Genomic DNA, 23656 nt, shown 5'->3' with positions numbered 1-23656 from the left:
AAGAAATTAACATTTAACAATTTTGAATCATATCAATATGATAATAGACCAAGGAAGAAAATGCTACTGGAGAATTAAAAGTTATACATTTAGAAACATAGAATATACATTTTCCATTCAGTTTTATTATTAATTCAGTAATACTTTAAAAAATACAATAAAAATTAACACCTGCAGGTGAAGGAGCGGGAGATACATCAGGAACAGAATCAACACGAACAACAGAAGTAGAAACTGGTTGCTGCTGATAGTACATCTGAATGGGAAGTGGTATAGCCCTCCGTTTTACTCCTACTACATGAATATGTGCCTGCCCATTGTTACTGGAATCCTCCACTCTCTTCACTGTATGATTTGGAAAGACAGTTCTGTAAAGTACATACATAATCAGTAAGTTTTGATAACTATCACATTGACTTCTAACACTATGTTTATATGAACAACAGGAGTATGTTTACTGTCACTTATGTATGAACAGTATGACACATAAGTATATTCTGCAAGGATGGAAAGCAAAGAAATATAAAAGATTAATCCTCCCATTTAAAAAGTCATTATTTATTAACAATGTCACCGGGTTTTAAATAATTCCACCCACATATAACTAATAAAAGATACCTATTTTTATGAACTTTACAAAATATCAAAAAGTCTTTGTATTTGAAGATAATATTATATACTATTATTCAAGATTAAAAAGACATAGTCATCATGTCTTTAACATGTAAAAGTAGGTAGGAAAAAGAAAGTAAACTTAATTTCTTTGATAAATCTCTTAATGTTCCAACACAAACACCAGGTGTGCTTTCTGAAACCGCTTTTTATTTAAACCTCCACCACACTATAACCTATCCATATGAAATTTCTAGTAGTAGAAATATTTAAAACTAGATAAGATACTTGGTATTTTCTTCAAAGAGCAAGAGATATTGTAAGTAACGTAAATGGACTTCATTTAAAGAACTACGGATCCTACCTAAGACATTTATAAAATCCAGTTGATGTTAGGATTCCACCACGAGCTAATTTACTGCAAGTTGAGAGGTATTCAGAATACATTTCTGCTCGAGAAACAGAACAATCTGGATTTACTTCAAAATGAGCATTTAGCCTAAAAGAGGAGACAAATTAAGCATTATACAATATACTCTAGGAAAGTCCATATTTAAATATACTAAAGCCATGTGGAGGCAATGTGTTAAAACTAATAATTATACCTACTAATCAAATTTCACTGACTTATATGTTAGTAGCAAAAATATATGCTAAATTTTAGATCAAGAGATTAACATACTTCTTTTAGTAATAAAAATGTCACTGACAACAAATATAAAAGCTATGTTCACAACCCAGTGAGAGCAGAGTTGGTCTGCTGACAACAAATGTTCTGTAAGAAATAGTTTTATTTAGTGAATATCTATTCAGGATCCTGTCTTGTAATAATCACAATATAAAATAAGTTCCCAATTATGTGCTATTTGCATTGTAGCTGAAGAAAACTGGGGGAAACTGAACTAAGATTAAACTTTTCTTGGCTCTTGGATCAAATTCCTTCAGAAAAAACTTAGCCAAGCTTTTCAGCTACTTCCTAAAACAATGACACTTTCCATGCTGCATACTCCCATTTCCCCATTTCAAAACAGTTTTAATTTGTAATCCATTAACAACTAATTCAAACTTCATTTGTCTTTTTCTTAAAATGACCTTTACCTATAAATTGGGATTGGAGCCTAATTACCCTGATAGGCTCTTTCCATAACTCACTATGTATAATAGGCCAAACTTAGCTTTTTCTGAAAAACTAAATCAAACAGTAATTATGATTTTTAAAAAAACTGTAAAATGATTCTCTTCCCCTTCTCCAAGAACTAGCAGAAATGTGCAACTGAGATTTGTAAGACCAAATCTATGCTTAACACACACACATTTTATAGTGGTTATGGTGTGTATTTTTGCCAACTTTCATAATCCTGTCTGTACTGAAATTTCAAAAAGACTAAATATAAAAACTTCATTTTGGTTGCAATATAGAAGACAAACATTTCAAAATATTACTGGAAAAGATTCAAGGGGCCAATGTGTAAAACTATAGAAGGTGAGGCAAAAGCAAACAATTAGAGATATTTAAAACCATAAACCTGATTTAAGCAAAGTAGAAAAGTCTAGAGAAAACTGTCATAGGAACAAAGATATGTATTGAATGCACCAAAAATATGGAACAAAGAGTGACACGAGCATGAAATGGGAGACAAATAATGTTAGTGAATGGCAGAAAAGTGATCAAGAAATGTTTAAAGTGATATATCACTGGAAAGTGATTGTGTACTTCAATCTGTTAATCTCCTAAAGAATTTAAGTCGAACTTCATACTAATGTTGAGGCAACTATCCATAAGTGAAATTTTTAAAACTCTACATTTGCTTTTTTTCAGAAAGTGGCGGACATATAACTACACAATCTTTTCAAGGAAATTATTATTGTCAAGCTGTTTATTTCTGTTCTATCATTTGATTAATGTCCCTTTACTAGTCACACGCCCAAAAAAATTATTAATGAATAAGAAGTTTTGTTTTAGATGGAAGAGAAGAGACATTTTAAAACACCTGGTTTTATTTTCTTAAGGTCAGTCCAATTCAGTTTTAACAAAATGTTAATTTTAGAAGAACAAATTTTATAACCTGACAAACTGTACTTTCTACAAAGTGAAAGATAACTTTTTAACAAATTTTACTCTGAAAAAAGTTAAATGGTGTAATTTAATGAAATTCTAGTCATACGATTTTAATTCTGAAAATTCTGATGAATATTTTTCTTTCAAATTATTCCAATATACAAGGGGATTTTAAAGTGTCCTTTCTTTGTGTAAATGATATTCTACTCTAACTAAAAAGGAATACAGAATAAAATATTCTCGATGTCTGAAGCATACATTTCCTCTTTTTCTTTGCTTTACTCTTCCCAAGGATAAATCCTTAATAGAAATAAACCACTTACCACTGACAAGCAAACTTCTCACTATCTATTTCCACTATTCCTGGAGGTGGAGCAACATGCTGCGCTACAACTGCTCTGGAAGCTAAAGAAAAAAATACATTAGCTACATCATTTCTTAAAACTTAGTCACTATATGCCATACTTATTTTATGGATGTTGAACCCATTAATACTCACAATGAATACCTTTTTAAAAGGTGTATAAACATATGAAAGTATACACATTTGAGAACAAACCTAATATATAATGGAGAACATATCATACCAGGCACTGTCTTAGAGGATTCACATGAACTATTTTGTTTAACCTCACAATCATTCGAATAATAACAATTAATATGGATGATTTAGTTAACATAACATCTATTATTCCCATGGGCAAGACACTGAACTAAATACTTTACAATGTCTGCTTACTCAATTCTTCTGTGAGGTAGGTACAGAAAAGAAAACTGAGACTCAAAGTGATTCAAAAAACTGGCTCAGGGTCATACAGTTCAACACATAAGTTGAGCATCTTTCAGTTTAGCTATGGAAGCAGAATGCAGCAGAAATTATAGCTTCACTCCCTAATTTAAAAGATTAATAACTGTAAGTGGCACATATAAAATTTTTGGAATACAGTGAACAAAAGCTGAACTAATTTAAAGTCTCATATTCAAAAAAGGATTTCCATAATTTTTCTGGGGAGGAAAAAAAGAAGATATCTGTTGTAATAATAAATTTGAATTATACTTTTTTCCTGAAAGAGGCAACCTGGTTGTATACAAATTTACTAGCTATTAATCTTAAGACACATACTTTCTAAAGTTTCATTTATGACGTATTTTAAAAGTTTCAAGGTCAATGAATAAGTGAGTAAATCACCTATTATTTTCTAACATGTTGAAGAGATTTGTAGAAAAATGATGTATGTTATCTCTTCTTCTCCACTATGTTATACAAAGGAACTAATGAAAACATGAAAAATATAAAGTAAAAGTCGTATTATAAATTATAAGTCTGAATCATATATTTGTAAATTAATTATCTTTTTTTCACTATTCATTAGCATTACTTTGCAGGTTTTTAGAAAAACTGTTATGTGACATGGCAATGTAGTTTTCAAACACACAGATTATACACAATTTTTTTCAGATGATATTTTAGCAAAGCTGCTCAGAACCCTCAAACAGAACAAACACATTTTAAAATTATTGGAACTAGGCAAGCTCCATAGCACAGCCAAATCTGTGAATAATCTGAGGCAATCATAACCTTTGATGAATGCCCCATGCTTTGAAGTAATAGCTAATTGTAGCCACTTAATAAACATATACTGTGTATAAATCCATTTATATTTACATTATTTATTTTAATCTTTTAAGTCTAATTATCCCTATTTCACAGATCAGAAAACTAAAGCTCAGAGATTAAGTTCAGCCAGGAACACATGGTGGAGATAGTAGAGCTGGGTATACTTGAAAGGACTTCCTTTAAAAGTGTTAGATTTGAATCCAGGTCTGTCACATTTCAGAGGCCATACTATTATATGCTCCTTGAGATAATGCAACAGTTAGAACAAAAATAATTTTTCCTGTTGGCAATCCTAGCTTATCTTTTCTTCTCCTTCTAACTCGAGGATATTAATACCGAAAATACTTTCTAGGGTCTGAAACTATGTAGAAATCTTCCCTTTATCATCTCTACTATGAAAGAGCATACCCTACTCAGACTGAAATTTCCTGAATGAATTAGCAATCAATTTCATGAAACACTAGAAATTACATTAAAATCATGAGAAGCCTTTATAAACAATGTAGAAGGAAGAATAAAATCACAAATGGGAATTTAAACTGGAAACATAATTACTATAAAAAGTAGCTACAAACTGAGAAGCACTGCCCTCAGGATACCTGAAGACATTCCAAATGAAGGTGCATATACTTTGAATCAATTTCCAGATACTCAGCTTTCTTATGTATTCTTCCTAAAACTGCTTTGCATAAGAGTATCACCTCCTCTTTGATAATTGTTTTTCTCTCATTTTGGAATCAAATGACTTAATTCTCACCCATCTTTGATAGCCCTGCAGGATTATGCATTATGGTTAAATGCATAAATCTAGAGCTAAAGAATTCCATCACTCACTAGCTAGCTATGTAAGTATGAGCAAAATAACTCTGTCTATACAATGGAGGAAAGTAACCGTACATTAACCTCATATGTTGCTATAAGGATTAGATTATGTGCAAGTCACTTAAAATAACGCCTAGCACAAAGTAAGCACTATATAAACGCTAGCTACTATTATTATTGTTATAGCGTAACAACATGTGGAACACTAAAGAGAGAATTCAAAACATTAGTGTCCATGAAGCCTCTTAACCAAGGTATTATTGGTATAGCTTCCTGTCAATACCAGTATTTTACATATTACAGTTAAGGGCAAAGTTGGGCATTAGAAATTCAGTATTCTGGCCCTTTGATTTGTTCTAAATTCAGAAACATTGTAGAGTAATGATAATTTTGCTTAATGCCCTTGCCTCCTCAACTACTGTCAAAGAATGCACTACTTCTTAGGCAGAATCCTGTGTAAACAAAGTACAGAAAATATTTTAAAGAAATATCAAAGGTGGGTCAGGCATGGTGGCTCATGCCTGTAATTCCAGCACTTTGGGAGGCTGAAGTGGGTGAACTGCTTGATCCCAGGAGTTTGAGACTGCCTGGGCAACACAGTGAAACCCCATTCCTTACAAAAAATACAAAAATTAGCCAGACTTGGTGGCATGTACTTGTAGTCCCAACTACTCAGGAGCCTGAGGTAGGGGGATTGACTGAGCTCCCGGGGTCAAGGCTGCAGTGAGCCAGGTTCTGATCACGCCACTGCACTCCAGTCTGGGTGACAGAGTGAGACCTTTTCTCAAACAAAGAAGTAGGGGGAGGGGAGGGGAGGGGAGGGGAGGGGAGGGGAGGAGAGGAGAGGAGAGGAGAGGAGAGGAGAGGAGAGGAGAGGAGAGGAAAGAAAGAGTATGGAAGGTGGTGGTTTATTTCATTCAGATTACAAACTCATGGCAAATTCAACTGTTAAAATTCTGAAGGAAAGAAGGTGTCATATTAACATACTAACATATTTTCTTGAATTTAAAAACAAAGTTGGACTTTTTCTAAGTAACAAAAAGAGTCTGATTAAGCAAGAGACTTTTGTTAATAAAAACTATCTTTACTAGGTTACGTGGCAGACATTTTCTGAAAAATCAACTTAAATGTGTAGTGTCAAGGTTTTCACAAAAATATATGTGAAGTATACAACAAAAAGCACCTAAACATCAAATACATTGTACTGGTCTTGAAATGAACAATATTTCAGTTTTCCTAACCCAGTAATCCTAAAAATACAGTCCCTGGACTGCAGCATCAGCATCTCATGGGAACTTGATAAAAATGAAAATTCTGTGACCAGCCTGGGCAACATGGTGAAATCTCATCTCTATAAAAACAAATACAAAAATTAGCTGGGTGTGGTGGTGGCCACCTGTAGTCCCAGTTACTCAGGAGGCTTAACTGGGAAGATAGCCTTGAGCCCAGGTGGTAGAAGTTGCAGTGAGCTGAGATAGCACCACTGCACTCCAGCCTGGACAACAGAGTGAGATGCTGTCTTTAAAAAAAAAAAAAAAGAAAGAAAAGAAAAGAAAACTCTCAGGTTCCACCTGATCCAGAAACTCAGGGAATGTAGCTCAGATATCTTTAGTAAGTCTATCAGATGATTCTGATACAACCTAAGGTTTGAGAACCACTGTGTTAAACTTCTTGAATTTATCAGGTTACACAAGATACCTAAAACAGTAGCAAGTATAATTTATAGTCATAGTTTGTTAATATCTTTTTGATATATTTTCCAGAAACTTAAAAAAAAGGTCTCTAATGACTGAGCAACAAATATTCTTGCAAAGAGGTACCTGCTAATTCTTTGATTTCAACAAAACAAAGGAGAACTCAAGTTTTCGGATGATTGTAAAAAGTAAGTTTAATACTTTTTGACAATTCTGAAGTTCAAGGAACTGTACATTCTATCTTCATCTATTTAATGATGCAAACTAGATTTTTCGATTTACATCTATAAAAAGGGAACAGGAATACTACTGATGCTAACTCCAGTTTCATTCTAGCAGTAAATAAGTCATTAAGAGATATACTGAATTAATAGCATCCAGAGAATTAGAGGGGAGAGTCCTATTCATCTTATTAAGAGATACATTTCAAGTACATTTTTGATTAATAATTTTTTTTTCTTTTTGAGACGGAGTCTCGGTCTGTCGCCAAGCTGGAGTGCAGTAGTACAATCTCGGCTCACTGCAACCTCCATCTCCCGGGTTCAAGCAATTCTCCTGCCTCAGCCTACTGGGTAGCTGGGACTACAGGCGCGCACCATCATGCCCAGCTAATTTTTGTATTTTTAGTAGAGAAGGGGTTTCACCATGTTGGCCAGGATGGTCTCAATCTCTTGACCTCATGATCGGCCCGCCTTGGCCTCCCAAACTGCTGGGATTACAGGCATGAGCCACTGAGTATTTACTATTTGATGTACCATTTATTACTAAAACCTGTAATGATAAAGTATACGTATGTGCATTATATGTGTGTGTGTCTGTGTGTGTGTATATATATATATATATATATTTTTTTTTTTTTTGAGATAGGGTCTTGCTCTATTGCCTAAGGTGGATGCAGTGACACATTCATAGCTCACTACAGCCTTTAACTTCCTGGGCCCAAGCTGGGACTACAGGTGTGCATCACCATGCTCTGCTAATTTTTTTCCTGATTTTGTAGAGATGGAATCTCACTATGTTGCCAGGCTGGTCTCAAACTCCTGGCCTCCAGTGATCCTTCTGCCTCAGCCTCTCAAAGTGCTGGGATTACAGGCGTAAGCCACAGTGCCTGGCCAAATGAAATTTTAAAAATGTAGAGCTTTACAGAATAACAAGGAATTGAAAAACTTTAAAAATGTGTATTTTGTAGCTAAAAAGTATTGATAGGGTGATGAATAAAAAAGAATCTCAAACATAAAATGTATTATATTAGGATAAAACTCTGAGGATACTGGAATACGAGTTCAAGGTAAAAGAGGAATATTATAAAATTTCTGATGTTAAAGAGTTTGTGTATTTTAAAAAATGAATGATGGTATCAAGATTCCACTGGATACAAAAAGCACTGTAATTACTTTCTTTTAAAAATGTAGTTTAATATACATCAAGACAATACATACTTTGCAACTATTTAAATTATGATACAGATTTAGATGTTAACCTAAAAATGGGTAAAAGGTTATAAAAGTTTTCAGAGGGATTGAGGGAAGTGAGTAAAAAGTTTAAAGATGGTAATTCCATAAAAAAGCAGCATTAAACTATGTAGGCAACAGCTAAACCACAAAGGATAACCAATCAAACAATTTAAAGTTGTCATTCAGGGACAGCACAAGTAATATAGTGCTCTTCAGCTGAAAATAAACTCTTTTCAATCCCCAGCGGTCTAGTCCCATCTCTATGAATGAATTACTACACAAATGAATAAGCCACAAATTCTCAATGTTTAAATTCATTCATTTGCCAAATGAGGACCAAATTTTAGGTTGGGAAGTAGGTTCATTTGTTGAGGCCAAAAGAACTGTGAAGGTCACAGGCTAACCACGCAGCAAAAAATAATTTTCATCAAATCACCCCTGAGTATTCACTGACATTTTATCAATTTCCTTAACACTGCCCTTTTATGTCCCTCAATTAATTTAATCTTCAGTTTCTTCTTTGATGGTAAAAAACATTCCCACCACCCACTTAACTAGCAATACAAACTGTTTCATTTCTTTGTCAAGGTTGAGAAACAATATTCTGACCAAAGATTCCCCAATATGAATTGGCTGTTTAACATCTATTACCTGTAGTTGAAAGCTCATTGAATAGACTGGCAGTCAAATTTATCTATTTTTTTGCCTTCTGTTATTTGTCCACTTTTGTTAGGTGGATCCAAGTTAGTTGAGTGAACATATGACACAAATCTATACACTTCAGAAGGACATAATGGAAATCAATGAAATATGTGATACGTATTACATACTTTGCATAGAGTACATAACTTTCATACTACAAGTTGGAGTAGAAGACAAATTGGGACCATGAATGAACGTGAGAACAGATAGCTAGAGATGATGAGAGTTCAATCTCAATCACAAGCATTGGCAGTTGAAAAGGCCAGGTATTTAGGAAGATTCAACAAGATCTGGTGAGTGGGATAATGAAATTTTTGGTTTGGGGCTAGCGAGGAAGGATGAGAGAGATCTAAATACATTTCTAGCTGAAAGGAAAAAGTGAGTAAAGAAAGAGATTTAAGATATGGGAACATGGAGATGGGAAAGACTGATATTCCGGGTAAGTTTCAAAAGAAATTAGCATCTCTTTCTGAAACGAGCAGAAGCTAAAGGAAAATGAGTCCAGATGCTAATAAGTTTGTAACTGAAGGAGTAAGAAGTTGAAGAAATTCATTCTACACAGCCTCTGTATTAATTGCAAAGTGAGAATTAAGATCAATTGAGAAAACGAGCATCCTCCATTCAAAAAATACAAAGAAAGAGAAGTGTCTTGGGGACGGCAGGAAGTGAGAGGATAGGAAATGGAAAGGTAGGTGAGATGACAGATGTATTTTTCAGATAAACCAAGGTAGAGAAAGCACTTTAAAAAAAAGGTTAAGGGTGGTAAAATATAAAAAATGATGACTCACAATGAGCCAGGGAAAAGGAGTTCAACGACTGAACAGAAGTCTGGTTATTAGACATATCTGTACTATAATTACAGTTGAGCTAAACAGAATTGAGCTAAGAGACACTAGGAAAGGTGTGTAAATGCAGGTATACATGCTTGTAAGTGTGTGTATACATATGTGCATGTGTCTTCTCCTAGGCTATTGATTCCATGGTGTTGGTTCCAAGATTTAGGGATGTTAGGAGTATTATACTTATGTATCCTGATGATCACCGGAGAAAATTGTAAGGTAATAAATATATGAATAATCTATTCCTGGCATGTCAATTTCTCATGACCAAAATCACAAATAATATGCCTATTGGGGCACTTACAGCTATCATAATTGTGAATATCTAATCCACCACATTACTCTAAATCCTGCCCGACTTAATTTTCCTATTATACTATTCTTCCTATGAGCTCACCTTGATCCTCTACTCTGGGAATGTATAGTATCTAAGAAATTAAGTACATACCCAAATTCCACTTTGGCCTACTCTACTGTAAAATATCAGTTCTCCACACCGCACACTGAAATTTATTCTTAGGATCAAATCTTATACACTTATAACCACACTGAAAAGAGTATGTAAAAACACTAACCTGGGGCAGATGCTACATGAGTCTGGGTTTGGACTTGCTCTATAGCTTGTGGCCTAATTTCAGATAACATTTGATGACTGGAACTTGGGTGTTCAACGAGTTTTACTGCAGCTAGTGCATCAGGACCAAACATCTGAATATCCATAGAAACCAGACACACTAACATGTCTAAAATAAATAAAAAGCAGTAATTATTAGTTAATAATATTATAAACGAATGCCATCACTGGTGAACACATGTTGTACAGAATACTTACAAATGTGAATAAATACTAGTCCATGAATCACAGTACATCAGAATTACCTGTGTATCTTTTAAGAAAAAGACTTTTAGGCTGGGTGTGGTGGCTCACACCTGTAATCCCAGCACTTTGGGAGGCCGAAGCGGACAGATCACGAGGTCAGGAGATCGAGACCATCCTGGCTAACATGGTGAAACCCCGTCTCTACTAAAAACACACACACAAAATTAGCCGGGCATGGTGGCAGGTGCCTGTAGTCCCAGCTACTTGGGAAGCTGAGGCAGGAGAATGGTGTCAACCCAGGAGGCAGGGCTTGCAGTGAGTCAAGATTACACCACTGCACTCCAGCCTGGATGACAGACAAAAAAAAAAAAAAGCTTTTTAGGCTCAATCTCTGAAGACAGATTTAATAGCTCTGGAGTGGGAGCTGGATATCTATATCTATATATAAATATATATATATATATGTATGTTTTTGTTTTTGTTTTTTTTTTCCTGAGAAAGGGTCTTGTTCTGTCACCCAGGCTGGAGTGCTGGCACGATCACAGCTCACTGCAGCCTCAACCTCCCAGGCTCAAGTGATCCTCCCACATCAGCCTCCCAAGCAGCTGGGAACTACAGGCATGTACCACTACATCCGGCTAGTTTTATTTATTTTTCGTACAGATGAGATCTCACTATGTTGCCCAGGGTAATCTTGAACTGGGCTCAGGCGATTTTACTGCCTTGGCCTCCCAAAGTGCTGGGATTACAGTTGTGAGCCACCATGCCCAGCAGTGGGTATCTATATACTTGGAAAGATTCTCAAGTGATTCTGATGTGTAGCCAGATTTAAGAACCACTGATATGAAAAGTGACACATTAACTTCTCAATAATAACATTTTTCAAGCTGCATCTTTATTAACTGTGATTTTAATATTTATTACACCTGAGACAGATATCATTTTAATCATCGAGTAAAACATTAACATGGCATGTGTTAGTATTTAAAACTGATATTTAAAACTAATAGCTCTTACGGAGGTAAGTTCATTGATTTTTAAAGATTGCAGCACCACCAGCAACTTCTAGGAACAGAAGGAAACCTGTTTCACTTAGCTTTGTTGTTTAATAGTAGTAGCTGGCCATATGAAACAGAAAGACCAGCTCTCAGATAACTTAGATACAGCAGTTTTGTCCATTTCAAATTTAATACATAATAACAGAAATTAAGAGAAGAAATAGGAATTACTGATAGCCATGTAATCCTGGTCTCTAAATTATAGATGTTTCTTGCTCATGTAAAACAGGCAGAAAGAATAATGGAAACAAGTATGCCTGAGGAGGTAATGACTCTTCAAAATAAAATACTAAACCCCAAATATAAATTGAGGGTTTTGTACAGTACCATATTAAACATTTTTCCTCAATAAAGAAAACGATGTATTTTTTGGTCCAATCTTACCTATGCTCTTTTCCACTTTTGCAATTTTTGTGCAAGCAACATCTCCCATTTCCGTGAGCATGTATAGCACCTCGAGTGTTGAGATTACAAGCAGCACATCAGGTAAAGTGAGATGACAAATGATCTCTCTGTAGGAATCCTGATCCACATATTCACAAATTAAAACACCATTATCTTCCGCTTTGCAAAGATTTCCCAAAATTTCCATGCCTGAAAAACATAAATATGTATTATTAAGAAATGATACAGTTTGTTTACTTTAGAAAGTAAATACTACAGTGAAAACTCACCTCTCATCTTTAAAAATCTATCCCTTGACATTAGACATTTTGTAACAGTATGAAACATCAGATGAGTAGTTTTGAAATCAACAGGGTCCAATAAAAGCTGGAAAAAGAAACAACACTACTATTGAGCTATGCTTCTTCCAGAGTTGTATATTTCAAATTTAATAAAAATTTTTTTAAAAACCAGGATAATGTTGCATAACATTAAAAAAATGCAATTATTGTAAAAATAGCCATCACTGAATTTAAAGCATCATTTCAAATAGTTTTTTCCGTAAGTGTGTGATACTTCTACATCACCATTTTTAGCAATTAATACACGTAAGCATTTAATAGTCTATAAATATGGTAACTAAAAAATGCCTCATCCTAAAATTGTAACATAAATGTTGCTAACTATAAAAACTAGTTTAAGGTACAGTCACATGCTTACCTCAGCTGCAATATTTCCTAATGTGTCAAGGCCTAATTGCCTTAAAGAAATAAAATGACTATGTGCAGAAAGTAATAGGAAACGAAGACAGGTACGATTAGCTGCCAAGAGCTTAACATTGCCCTCCTCAAAGGAAAGATTTCGCAAAATCACTGCAATCTGAAGTACCCGCTGTCCTTCAATATCGTTAATGCCCAGCTTTCGAGGTGGATGAAATAAAGATTCCCAAATCCATTCTCCTGATGTACCTTCTACAACAGAAAATACATATTTCACTTAAATTAATATTTCATTTATTATTAATACTTCAAAGGTTTTGAAAAAATTTGGTTTCACTAACTTACCATGAGACTTGTTTCTGTCAGAAATGAGGTCACGAACTTCATTATCATCAACGATGTCTTTCCAAAACTGTAATGAGAAGTTATTTAATTCTCCATAATTTGAAACAACTATTCTATTGCTTTAGAAATAGTCACACACAGGCTGGGTATGGTGGCTCATGCCTGTAATTCCAGCACTTTAAGAGGCTAAGATGGCAGGATCACTTGAAGCTGGGAGTTCAAGACCCGCCTGGGCAGCAAAGGGACACCCCATCTCTACAAAATAGAAAATTTAAAACATTAGCCAGGAGTGGTGGCAAGTGCCTGAAGTCCCCACTACTTGGGAGGCTGTGGCCTCAAATTCCACTTGAGGCCTGGAATTGAAAGCTGCAGTGAGCTGTGATTGTGCCACTGCACTCCAGCCTGGGCAAAAGAGTGAGACCCTATCTGAAAATGAAATTTAAAAATAAGTTTTCAAAAATAGTCACACAATATGAAAATAATGTTTCTACTTATTTTTAGTTCATGTGGATATTGCTACATTCTAGGGAATTCTTTGATGTAAATATTTGATTGTCTATAGTTTCAGATACTTATGTAAAAAGGCATCTTTTTATCTTTAGAGTTTTTTAACCTAGGGCCACAGACGACTAAAGGGGCTGTGAAAGAAATCAGAAAACCTGTGAACTTGGATGGGGGAAAAATGACAACTCTATGTACATTAAACACTACTGGAAATTTCCATTTCTTCTTTTTTTTTTTTTTTGAGATGGAGTTTCGCTCTTGTCGCCCAGGCTGGAGTGCAATGGCACGATCTCGGCTCACTGCAACCTCCACCTCCCGGGTTCAAGTGATTCTCCTACCTCAGCCTCCTGAGTAGTTGGAATTATAGGCATGTGCCACTACGCCCAGCTAATTTTTGTATTTTTAGTAGAGATGGAGTTTCACCATGTTGGCCAGGATGGTCTCAATCTCTTGACCTCGTGATCTGCCCACCTCGGCCTCCCAAAGTGCTGGGATTACAGGCGTAAGCCACTGCGCCCAGCCTTTTTTTTTTTTTTTTTTTCTTTTTAGCGGTGTCTCGCTCTGTCGCCCGAACTTGAGTGCAGTGGCACAATCTCAGCTCACTGCAACTGTGACCTCTGGGTCCCGGGTTCAAGTAATTCTCCTGCCTCAGCCTCCTGAGTAGCTGGGACTACAGGTGCTTACCACCACAGCAGGCTAATTTTTGTCTTTGTAGTAGAGACGGGGTTTCACCATGTTTGCCAGGCTGGTCTTGAACTCCTGACCTCGTGATCCACCTGCCTCGGCCTCCCAAAGTGCTGGGATTACAGGCATGAGCCATCACGCCCGGCCTGGAAATTTGACATTTCTTTAGAATTTCTTCAGAATTTCTTCAACTCTGAATATTAAGAAATTAACTATAGCAATATTAGCAGTATTTGTGACATTATGTGTAATATTTCAAAACAACTGGGTTTTTTTTTTTGAATCAAAGTTCTTAGGCATTTAAAACCATTAGTTGGAAAAAGGCTTACTGGCTTCATGTCATCATCAAAGAAATCCATTGCACAAAAAATCCATGACAAACAATCTTTGGTAGCAATAAAAAAGAAGTAGGCACATTTTTTTTAAAGACAATGTTCAACAACCAAGAAAAAAGGTCCACAAAAATTCAGATATTAAAGATAACAGACACAGAACTTAAAATGACAATAAATAGTAAGTTCAAAGAAATAAAAAACTAAAAATTTTGGCAAAGGAATGAAAACCGTATGAAAGAACTAAAAAGAAATTCTACAATTGAAAAACATAACTAAAATTAAGAATTCAGTGGATATGTTTAAGAAGCGATTAGATACAACCCAAGAGTAAATTTATGAGCAAGAAGAGAGGGCAAGTAAATAAGTTTGAAGCATAAAGAGACAAAAGGATGAAGAGAAAAAAAGTGTAGGAGACATAAGCACACAGTGAAAAGTTCTAACATACAAATAATTGGAGTTCCTGAAGAACAGAAAGAATGGGCAGACAGAATATGTGAAGACTTAAGAGCAGAAAATATTCTAAAATAACTGAAAGATGTTAACTTACATATTTCAGAAGCACTACAAACTCCAAGAAAGATTAAAAAAAAAAAAAAAGTATGGAAATATCATCATAAAACTCCTGAAGAACAAAGAGAAAAATCACAATATGATATTTTCAAAATGATGGAAGAAAATATCTGCCAACATATAATTTTTTTTTTCTTTTCGTTGAGACAGAGTCTCACTCTGTCACCCCGGGTTGGAGTGCATTGGTGTGAGCTCAGCTCACTGCAACCTTTGCCTCCCAGGTTCAAGCGATTATCCTGCCTCAGCCTCCTAAGTAGCTGGGATTACAGGTGTGTGCCACCACGCCCAACTAATTTTTGTACTTTTAGGAGAGATGGGGTTTCACCATGTTGGTCAGGCTGGTTGTGAAGTCCTGACCTCACGTGATTCACCCATCTCGGCCTCCCAAAGTGCTGGGATTACATGGGATTACAGGCGTGAGCCACCACACCCAGCCTGCCAACATAGAATTTTTAAACAGTGAAACTGTTCCTCAAGAATGAAGGTGACATAAAAACATTTTCTGACAAATAAAAACAGAAAAGCTCATTATCTACAATCTAAGGAAGAATAAATGATAAAGGTAACTGTGGTTAAGCCAAATTAAAACACTTTCAAAAAGTCATGGGGTAAAAAAAAAATACATGTAAATTTAAAATTTAGAAAAATACTTTCAAGTGACTATTTGTCTAGGCCATATGGAGTATGGTACTGGAGTAGTCATCCTACCAAAACCCAACATGTATGAAAAAACTGTTTTCAGAGATTGGAAAAAAGGTAATGCAAGATTGTAATCACTGAACAAGAGAAACAAATGCAGTTATTCCAATGATTGACTGATATTTTTACTTGGACATTAATTCTAGACTAAAGCATAGGGAAGAGAAACCCAAGATATCAGAGTGATTGCTAAGCTGAAAACACTGAACAGAGCACAGCAAAGCTAAGGAAGCTAGAATATGAAAGCAAATTTTCAATAAGGGAAGAGTTATGCAGAGAAAGAGTCCCATGAGTCTACACACATATACTTTGAGTTCATTGCTAAGTACTAAGTTACACAGATGTATGTTCAAACTCCACAATGCTAGGCAAAAAACTGGAGAGAACAATCGTAAGAGGCTGTAATTAAACAATTCCTAGAATAGAGAAAACTCATATACACCTAGCTCATTCAGGAGAAATTCCCAAAATGTCATACCTAAGTAGAAGGAATAAACAAGCCCTAGAGTAAAGGCTAATCTACATATGTCATAACACAGCTTTAAAACAACCCTACTATGATGATCCATGTATGAATTGACAGCCTGCTAAAACAAAGTTCAACATTCTGGAAAAACGTCAAAGTTCAGACACTCAACAATGTCACACTCACACAACATTCACATCTAATAAAAAATTACCACACCTACAAAGAAATGAGGAAACATGACCCATAACCAAGACAAAAATCAGTTTCAAGAAAAATAAGATAGTGAAATAACAAAGATAACAAGAAAACTAACAATGACATTTAAAAATTATTAAGTACATGATATAAAAACTATGAACATAATTAGCAAATAAACAGATAAGACAATCAAATAAAATTTCTTGAGCTGGAAAATGTAATACAGATGCACCTTGACTTATGATGGGATTATGTCCCAATAAACCTACAGTAAGTCTAAAACATCCTAAGTTGAAAATGCATTTAACACCCCCAATAAACCCACAGTAAAGTCAAGAAACTGTAAGTTTATTGTAACTTGGGAACCATCTGTATCTGCAAATAAAGAAAATACACAAGATTTGCTTAACTAGAAAAGATGAATGCATAACAATAGAAAATATCCACAATTAAGTACACAGAAAACAAAAAAGGTCTAAAAATAATGAAAAGAGCTTCAGTGACCTGTGGAACACCACCATGATCTAATACACATATTCAGTCATCCCTCAGTATCTGTGGGGACTGGTTCCAGGACTCTCCAAAGATACCACATTTTTCAGATGTTCAAGTTCCTCATATAAAATAGTGTAGCAGTATAGTATTTGCATACAACCTACAAACATCCTCCTGTATACTTTAAATACAGTATACCTAATACAGTGTAATGTGATGTAAATAGTTGTTATACTGTCGTCTCTTAACTTTTTATTTTTATTACTTTTTACTTTTTTAAATTGCTTAATCCCCCAAATATTTTCAATCTGTGATTGGTTACATCTATGGATGCGGAATCCATGGATTCAGAAGCCAGATTGTAAATGTAGTACCAGGAAAAGAAGAGGGGTCTGGGTGTGGTGGTGGATGCCTATAGACCCAGCTACTTGGCAGGCTGAGGCAGGAGGATCGCTTGAGCCCACGTGTTCAAGGTTGCAATGAGCTATGATTGTACCACTGCACTCCAGCCTAGGCAGCGAAGCAAGACCCTGTCTCTAAAACAAACAAACAAAAAAACCAGAGGGGAAAGAAAAATATTTGAAGAAATGATTGTGAAAAACTCTGCAAATTTTATGTAAGATACCAAACCTGGATCCAAGAAACTAAATTAACCCCAAGTAAAATAAGCAATGAAAACTGCAAGGCATATCGTAATGAAATTAAATATCAGTAATAAAGAGAACATATTAAAAGCAGTGAGAGACTACAATACCTATACAAGAGCAATAAGAACAAAGTTGATTTCTTGTCGACAACAATGCTATCTTTAAAGTGCTCAGGCAAAATCCTAAAACCTACAGTTTTATAATCATCACAAATATCCTTGACACATGAAAGCAAAATAAAATTTTTAGATAAATAAAAGTTGAGAGCCTAAACTCAACTACATCATTAATTTCCTAAAGTGTAAATGGGCTTAATGCACTGACTTAAAGGCAGAAATTGCAGAAAAGGCAGACTGTGGGGAGGAGGAAAACAAGCGCTAACTGTATGTAGTCTATAAGAAACACTATGTATAAAAACACAGATAAAAACTATAAAGATGGGAAAAATATATTATGACAACATAATAAGAAAGCTGTTGCTAAGTTTCATACATAATGTTTTTTAAAAGTTAATTCATCAGGAAAATATAACAAGTGTAAATGTGTATGCAACTAATAAGAGAAGTTCAAAATACATAAGGTAAAAACTGACAGAACTGAAAGGATGTATAAACATTCATAATTACAGTTGATGATTTCAACACTCACATCTCAGGAAATTGTAGAACAACTGAACTCATGGAGATGGAGAGTAGAATGATGGTTACCAGAGGCTGGAGCAAAGTGGGAATGGTTAATAGGTACAAAAACACAGCTGGACAGAATGAATAAGATTTAGTATCTGATAGCAAAACAGGGTAACTATAATAATTTATAGTATGTTTTAAAATAACTAAAAGTGTGTAAGTGCAATGTTTATAGCACAAAGAAATGATGTTTGAGGTGATGAATACCCTATTTACCCTGATGTGATTATTACACATTGTATACCTGCTTCAAAATATCTTATATATCCCTAAATATATGCACCTACCACATATCTATAAAAATTAAAAACTTAAATAACCCATATATCAAAGAGGAAATCAACAAGTTAGAAAAAGTGCAGCAATAGAAAGATATATGAAAAGCAAAAATTAATGAAAACACATACATACAACTGCAGGAAACATCTAATCTTCCTCAATTATATTTGTGTCTTCTTCTAATGTCTTTTTTTTTTTTTTTTTTTTTGACACAGAGTCTCGTTCTGTCACCCAGGCTGGAGTGCAGTGGCATGATCTCAGCTCACTGCAACCTCTGCCTCCTGGGCTCCAGCGATTCTCCTGCCTCAGCCTCCTGAGTAGCCGGGATGGCAGGTGACCGCCACAACACCCAGCTAATGTTTTGTATTTTTAGTAGAGATGGGCTTTTTGCCATGTTGGCCAGGCTGGTCTCAAACTCCTGACTTCAAGTGATCCGCCCGCCTTGGCCTCCCAAGTCAAAGTGTTGGGATTATAGGCGTGAGCCACCGTGCCTAGCCATTTATGTTTTCTTGATTTCATGTGATTAACGATTATACTGATAACCTCCACTCCCCATTGTGACTGCATATTTATTTAAACATTTTGTGCAATTTACACTTTCATCACCAATTTTCTGGAGTTAAGAAAAACTATATAATTCTATAACCAAATGGTCTGGCTCTTAATGCAGTGTAGTGAGGACAGAACATAGGGCCTTGGGTCACTTTATGAAGAGGGGAATTAGGAATGCAGCTCTGTATCATGGTGAAAACTTTGAAGAGCCAATGCCTTCAAAGAAAAGGAGGCAAAAGGGCTTGACTCTCTCTACTGTAGTTTTGGGTTAAAATAATGCCCCAAATTTTGTACCACTGGCCTACTCCCCAATCTCCATCGAGTTGGTTTTAGTAACTACTCGAGTCACCAGAAAATCAATGAATAAATTAATATAGTCATTCTAAACCAGTATTTCTCTGTAGATGACTGGCAATTGCAATAGAGTAGTAGAAGAAAAAACTTTCAATCCAATCTTTACAAAAACCCTACAAAAACAGGTCTGCTGAAATTCGTAACCAACATTATAAAACAGAAGGGAATATTCCACAATGGAATAAGTAAAATTAGTCACAACAGCTTTAGATATCAGAATAATCAAGTGTATTTAATTTTTAATTTGTGTATTATATATTTTGTTTCTATATTATATATTTAATTTATATAATTCAAATTAATTTATTAAAAGATTTTTAAAATCTTCAAAATTATTAAAAACATAAAAAAGAAGATCAAAGGGGAAAATCTAAAATAGGACAGAGAGAATTTCTAGAAATTAAAACATGATCACTAAAATAGAAATTTAACATATAGGTCAAGTAGCATATTAGACACAGCTGAAAATGATTGAGGAACAAGCCCAAGGAAATTACCCAAAATGCTGCTCAGAATTAAGAGAAGGTCAGAAATTGACCCCAAAAAAAAAAAAAAAAAAAAGGATAACCTAGCAAAAAAGGCAGAAAACAATAGAATGACAATAATACAAGAAAAATATAACTTACAATCTACAATTCTATAAGTGGAAGATGGACAAAAATAAAGACAATTATAAAACAGAATTTTATCAATAAAATATCTTCATTGAAAGATCTAGCTAAGGATGTGTTATACTGTGAAAAAAGCACATGCTCAGAAGGGAGATGAAACATGCAAGAAAGAATGAGGACAGAAAAATAAGATTAAAAGATTTGCTTTCTGGGGTTTTAAATTGCATAGAGGTATAAAAACAAAAATAACATTTTTAGCAATGAGCTACACACAAAAAGAGGAAAATAAATATTTTCTCTAATTAGAAAACACAAATTTTTACTGAAATTTAGTAGGAAGAATTTGAATTTCTTGACTAAAAATCTGGTACTTTTAAGCCCTAATGGGGCAAATAAACCAATGAAAAAGAATCCAGAAAAAGATCCATACACATATGATTGGGTGGATTTATGACAATGGTGATACTGCAACACAGTTTTTAAAACAAATACTGTAGGTTCAACTGGGTATCCATATGAGGAAAAAAAACAAATCTTTACTCCTAGCTTATACCACATACACAAAGACACCATCAAAATTATAGATCTAAGTGTGAAAAGTAAAACAGAAAAAAAAAATACTCTGTTTTTGACCTCATGGTTGGCAAAAATTTGTAACTAGAACTAAAAAATGGCCAACTTCAACAAAAAAAATTGATGTTAAACTACATTAAAATTAAGTATGTACGTTCATCAAAAGATACCATTCAAGAATGAAAAGGCAAGCTAGAAAACATTTCCAACATCTTAAAAAGAACTTTTATCCAAAATATAGAAAAAAACTCTTACAAATCAAAAAGATAATTATTTTAAAATGGACAAAATATAGGCACTGCCTAAAAGAAGCTATCAAAATTGCCAAAGGTATTCCAGTTCTCATCAATCAAGAAAAAATGGAAATTAAAACCAAGCTACAGTAACAATACACACCCATTGTAACAGTTAAAATGAAAGAGACTGACAATACCAAATACTGTCAACAATGAGGAACTGGAACTGACATACTACTGTTGAGAAGGTAAAACTGTACAACTACTTCGAAAACATGTTTGGTAGTATCTACCAAAGCTGAATACAGATATGCATGCTCTATAACCTAGCAATTAACACTCCTAGGTCAATTACCCAACAAAAATGCATGTACATATTTACCAAAATACATATATAAAACCCTTCATAGCAAAATTATTTGTGTCCAACCTGGAAATAACTAAATCCTTATTGCTTTTTACAGTAGAAAAGACAAATTGCTGCATATTCATGCAATGTAACATTATACAATAGAAATGAAGTACAAATACTTGCAATGATATGCATGAAACTTTCACAAACATGATATTGAATAAAAGAAAAAAGAGAAGTAGAATAAGGAAGAAAGATTAACAGATAAGGAAGTGAATGAAGAAGTGACTGAAAGGGGGAATGAATAGACGTACTTCAGAGGAGCTGATAATGTTCTAATTCTTCATCTGGGTAATGATTACATGGGTGTATTCACTTTATAAACACATCTTGAAGTGTATACTTATGTATCTGTTATATATATACATTAAGTATGTGTTATAATTTAAAAAGTACTTATAGGAGTCCAAAAAAGATAATGTATTAAATTAAAAAGTCAATGCATCCATGAAGCTTAGTTTTAATACATATAATAATATGATTAACATATCTTCTGTCATTAAAATTTTCTGTTAACTGCATATTCACACCTGAAACAGGCACATTTGTCTGCTACCACTTTTCCTTTTGTTTACCATGGTCCTGCACATAAACATACTTTCTATACCTCAAACTAAATTTGTTCTTACCTCAGAACATTTGCATTTGCTATTCCCTCTGTCAGAAAGACTCTTCCTCTGCAGTGATGGTCACCTATTATCATTCAAACCTACTAAAAATCATCAGATATTACCTCCTGAGGGAAGCCCTTCTGGCCATCTTATCTAACGTTACCATACATTCACACATCTTGTAACTCTCTATCACATTGTCCTGCTTTATTTTCTTCATAATACCTGCAAAAGCCTCAAATAACACTGTTTACTTTTATTGTCTGTTTTCCTATAATAGAATGGAAATTTGCTGAGAGGGGGGACTTTGTTTTCCTAGTGTCTGGAAAAGTATTGGCACACAGAAAATACTCAGTGAATATTTTTTAAATAAATGAATTAATGTACAAAATATTTTACCAAATAAATTAGTTCAAGTATTTTTTCTCTGAAATAAGGTGACTTAAACTATTAATCCGATAATTCTTATCAGATATTATCAGATAAATGTCATAAACATTTTAGCTAATTATACAATATTTTATGTAGCAATAGGCCTAGCTATTTTAGGTTACAAACTTCATTCTGGATAACAATATGAAAAGTGTAACTTTACCATAAAATTCAGTTAAGATGATATACTTCTTGTAAAGGATTTAGTATATTCTTTGACTTGCAAATTTGTCTTGGAGTTAACCTAAGAAAAAAATTATTTTATATTTGTGGGCCTGGATGTGAGTATGTACAGCCCAGGTAGGTTGATAAGAAGAAGAAATGGAAACAATCTAAATTTCTGAAAATATGGATTATGTACATGAATTATGAAACATGTGTAATATGAGTGAAGTGGCCATTAAAATACTAAATATTAAGGATGAGAAGAAAATCTAACATTGTAATAAGTGAAAAGAATGGGTTACAAATTAAATTCTGAATAAAACTTTTGCTTTAAATAATATGCATAGAAAAGACTTGATAGGTGTATACAGGATATTAATGGTGTTTATTTCTGAATGGGTGTGATTAATAATGGTTTTAATATTTGCCCTTTGCTATAAATTCTAGCTTTTCCACAGCATGCATCAATTACTTCTATAAGGGGTCATACAGAGTGGCTCATGCTTATAATCCCAGCACTCTGAGAGGCCAAGGCAGGAGGACTGCTTGAGAACAGGAGTTTGAGACTACCTTGAGGAACATATCAAGACTCTATCTCTACAAAAAAATAAAAAATAAGTTAGCCAAGCATGGTGGCAGGAGTCTGCAATCCTAGCTACTTGGAATCCTGAGGCAGGAGGATTCCTGGGGCCAAGGACATTGCAATGAACTACAATGGCACCACTGGACTCTAGCCTGAGTGATAAGAGTAAGATTGTCTCAATTAAAATAAAATAAAGACTAACTTCTGCAAAACCAGGAAAACATTTTTTTCTCTCTCTTTTCTCCCACTATTTAACTATTCATTCAAATTCATGTGTTTTTATTAAATAAAAATAAAATTATTAAAATAAAATTCATGTGTACATCTCTGAAGAGACATTATACATTCCTATTTGTTGAAATACTTTACAGTGGAACTGTTTTGTAAAAAAACTGTGTAAACAGAAAAAAGATAAAGACAACTATGCAAAGTGTT

The 23656-nt window shown here is 34.3% G+C and overlaps 1 protein-coding gene across 2 annotated transcripts in view; it reads right to left on the bottom strand.

Moving 5' to 3' along the window:
* The window catches only part of ARID2 (AT-rich interaction domain 2), a 223102-nt gene that overhangs the window by 93288 nt on the left and 106158 nt on the right, over positions 1 to 23656 (bottom strand). For both annotated transcript variants that reach the window (XR_004176049.1, XM_031650430.1), the window contains exons 7-14: positions 13127 to 13193; positions 12783 to 13033; positions 12353 to 12449; positions 12063 to 12272; positions 10376 to 10543; positions 2995 to 3076; positions 977 to 1111; positions 172 to 368 (exon numbers count right to left, since the gene is read on the bottom strand). Coding sequence is in view for 1 of the 2 variants with exons in the window: in XM_031650430.1 (XP_031506290.1) it covers positions 172 to 368; positions 977 to 1111; positions 2995 to 3076; positions 10376 to 10543; positions 12063 to 12272; positions 12353 to 12449; positions 12783 to 13033; positions 13127 to 13193 (1207 nt within the window). In the remaining variant the exon portion in view is untranslated. The remainder of the gene's footprint in view (positions 1 to 171; positions 369 to 976; positions 1112 to 2994; positions 3077 to 10375; positions 10544 to 12062; positions 12273 to 12352; positions 12450 to 12782; positions 13034 to 13126; positions 13194 to 23656) is intronic.

The sequence above is a fragment of the Papio anubis genome, chromosome 9 (assembly GCF_008728515.1).
Source record: "Papio anubis isolate 15944 chromosome 9, Panubis1.0, whole genome shotgun sequence".
NCBI lineage: Eukaryota > Metazoa > Chordata > Mammalia > Primates > Cercopithecidae > Papio > Papio anubis.
This window is presented reverse-complemented; position numbering and strand designations above follow the sequence as displayed.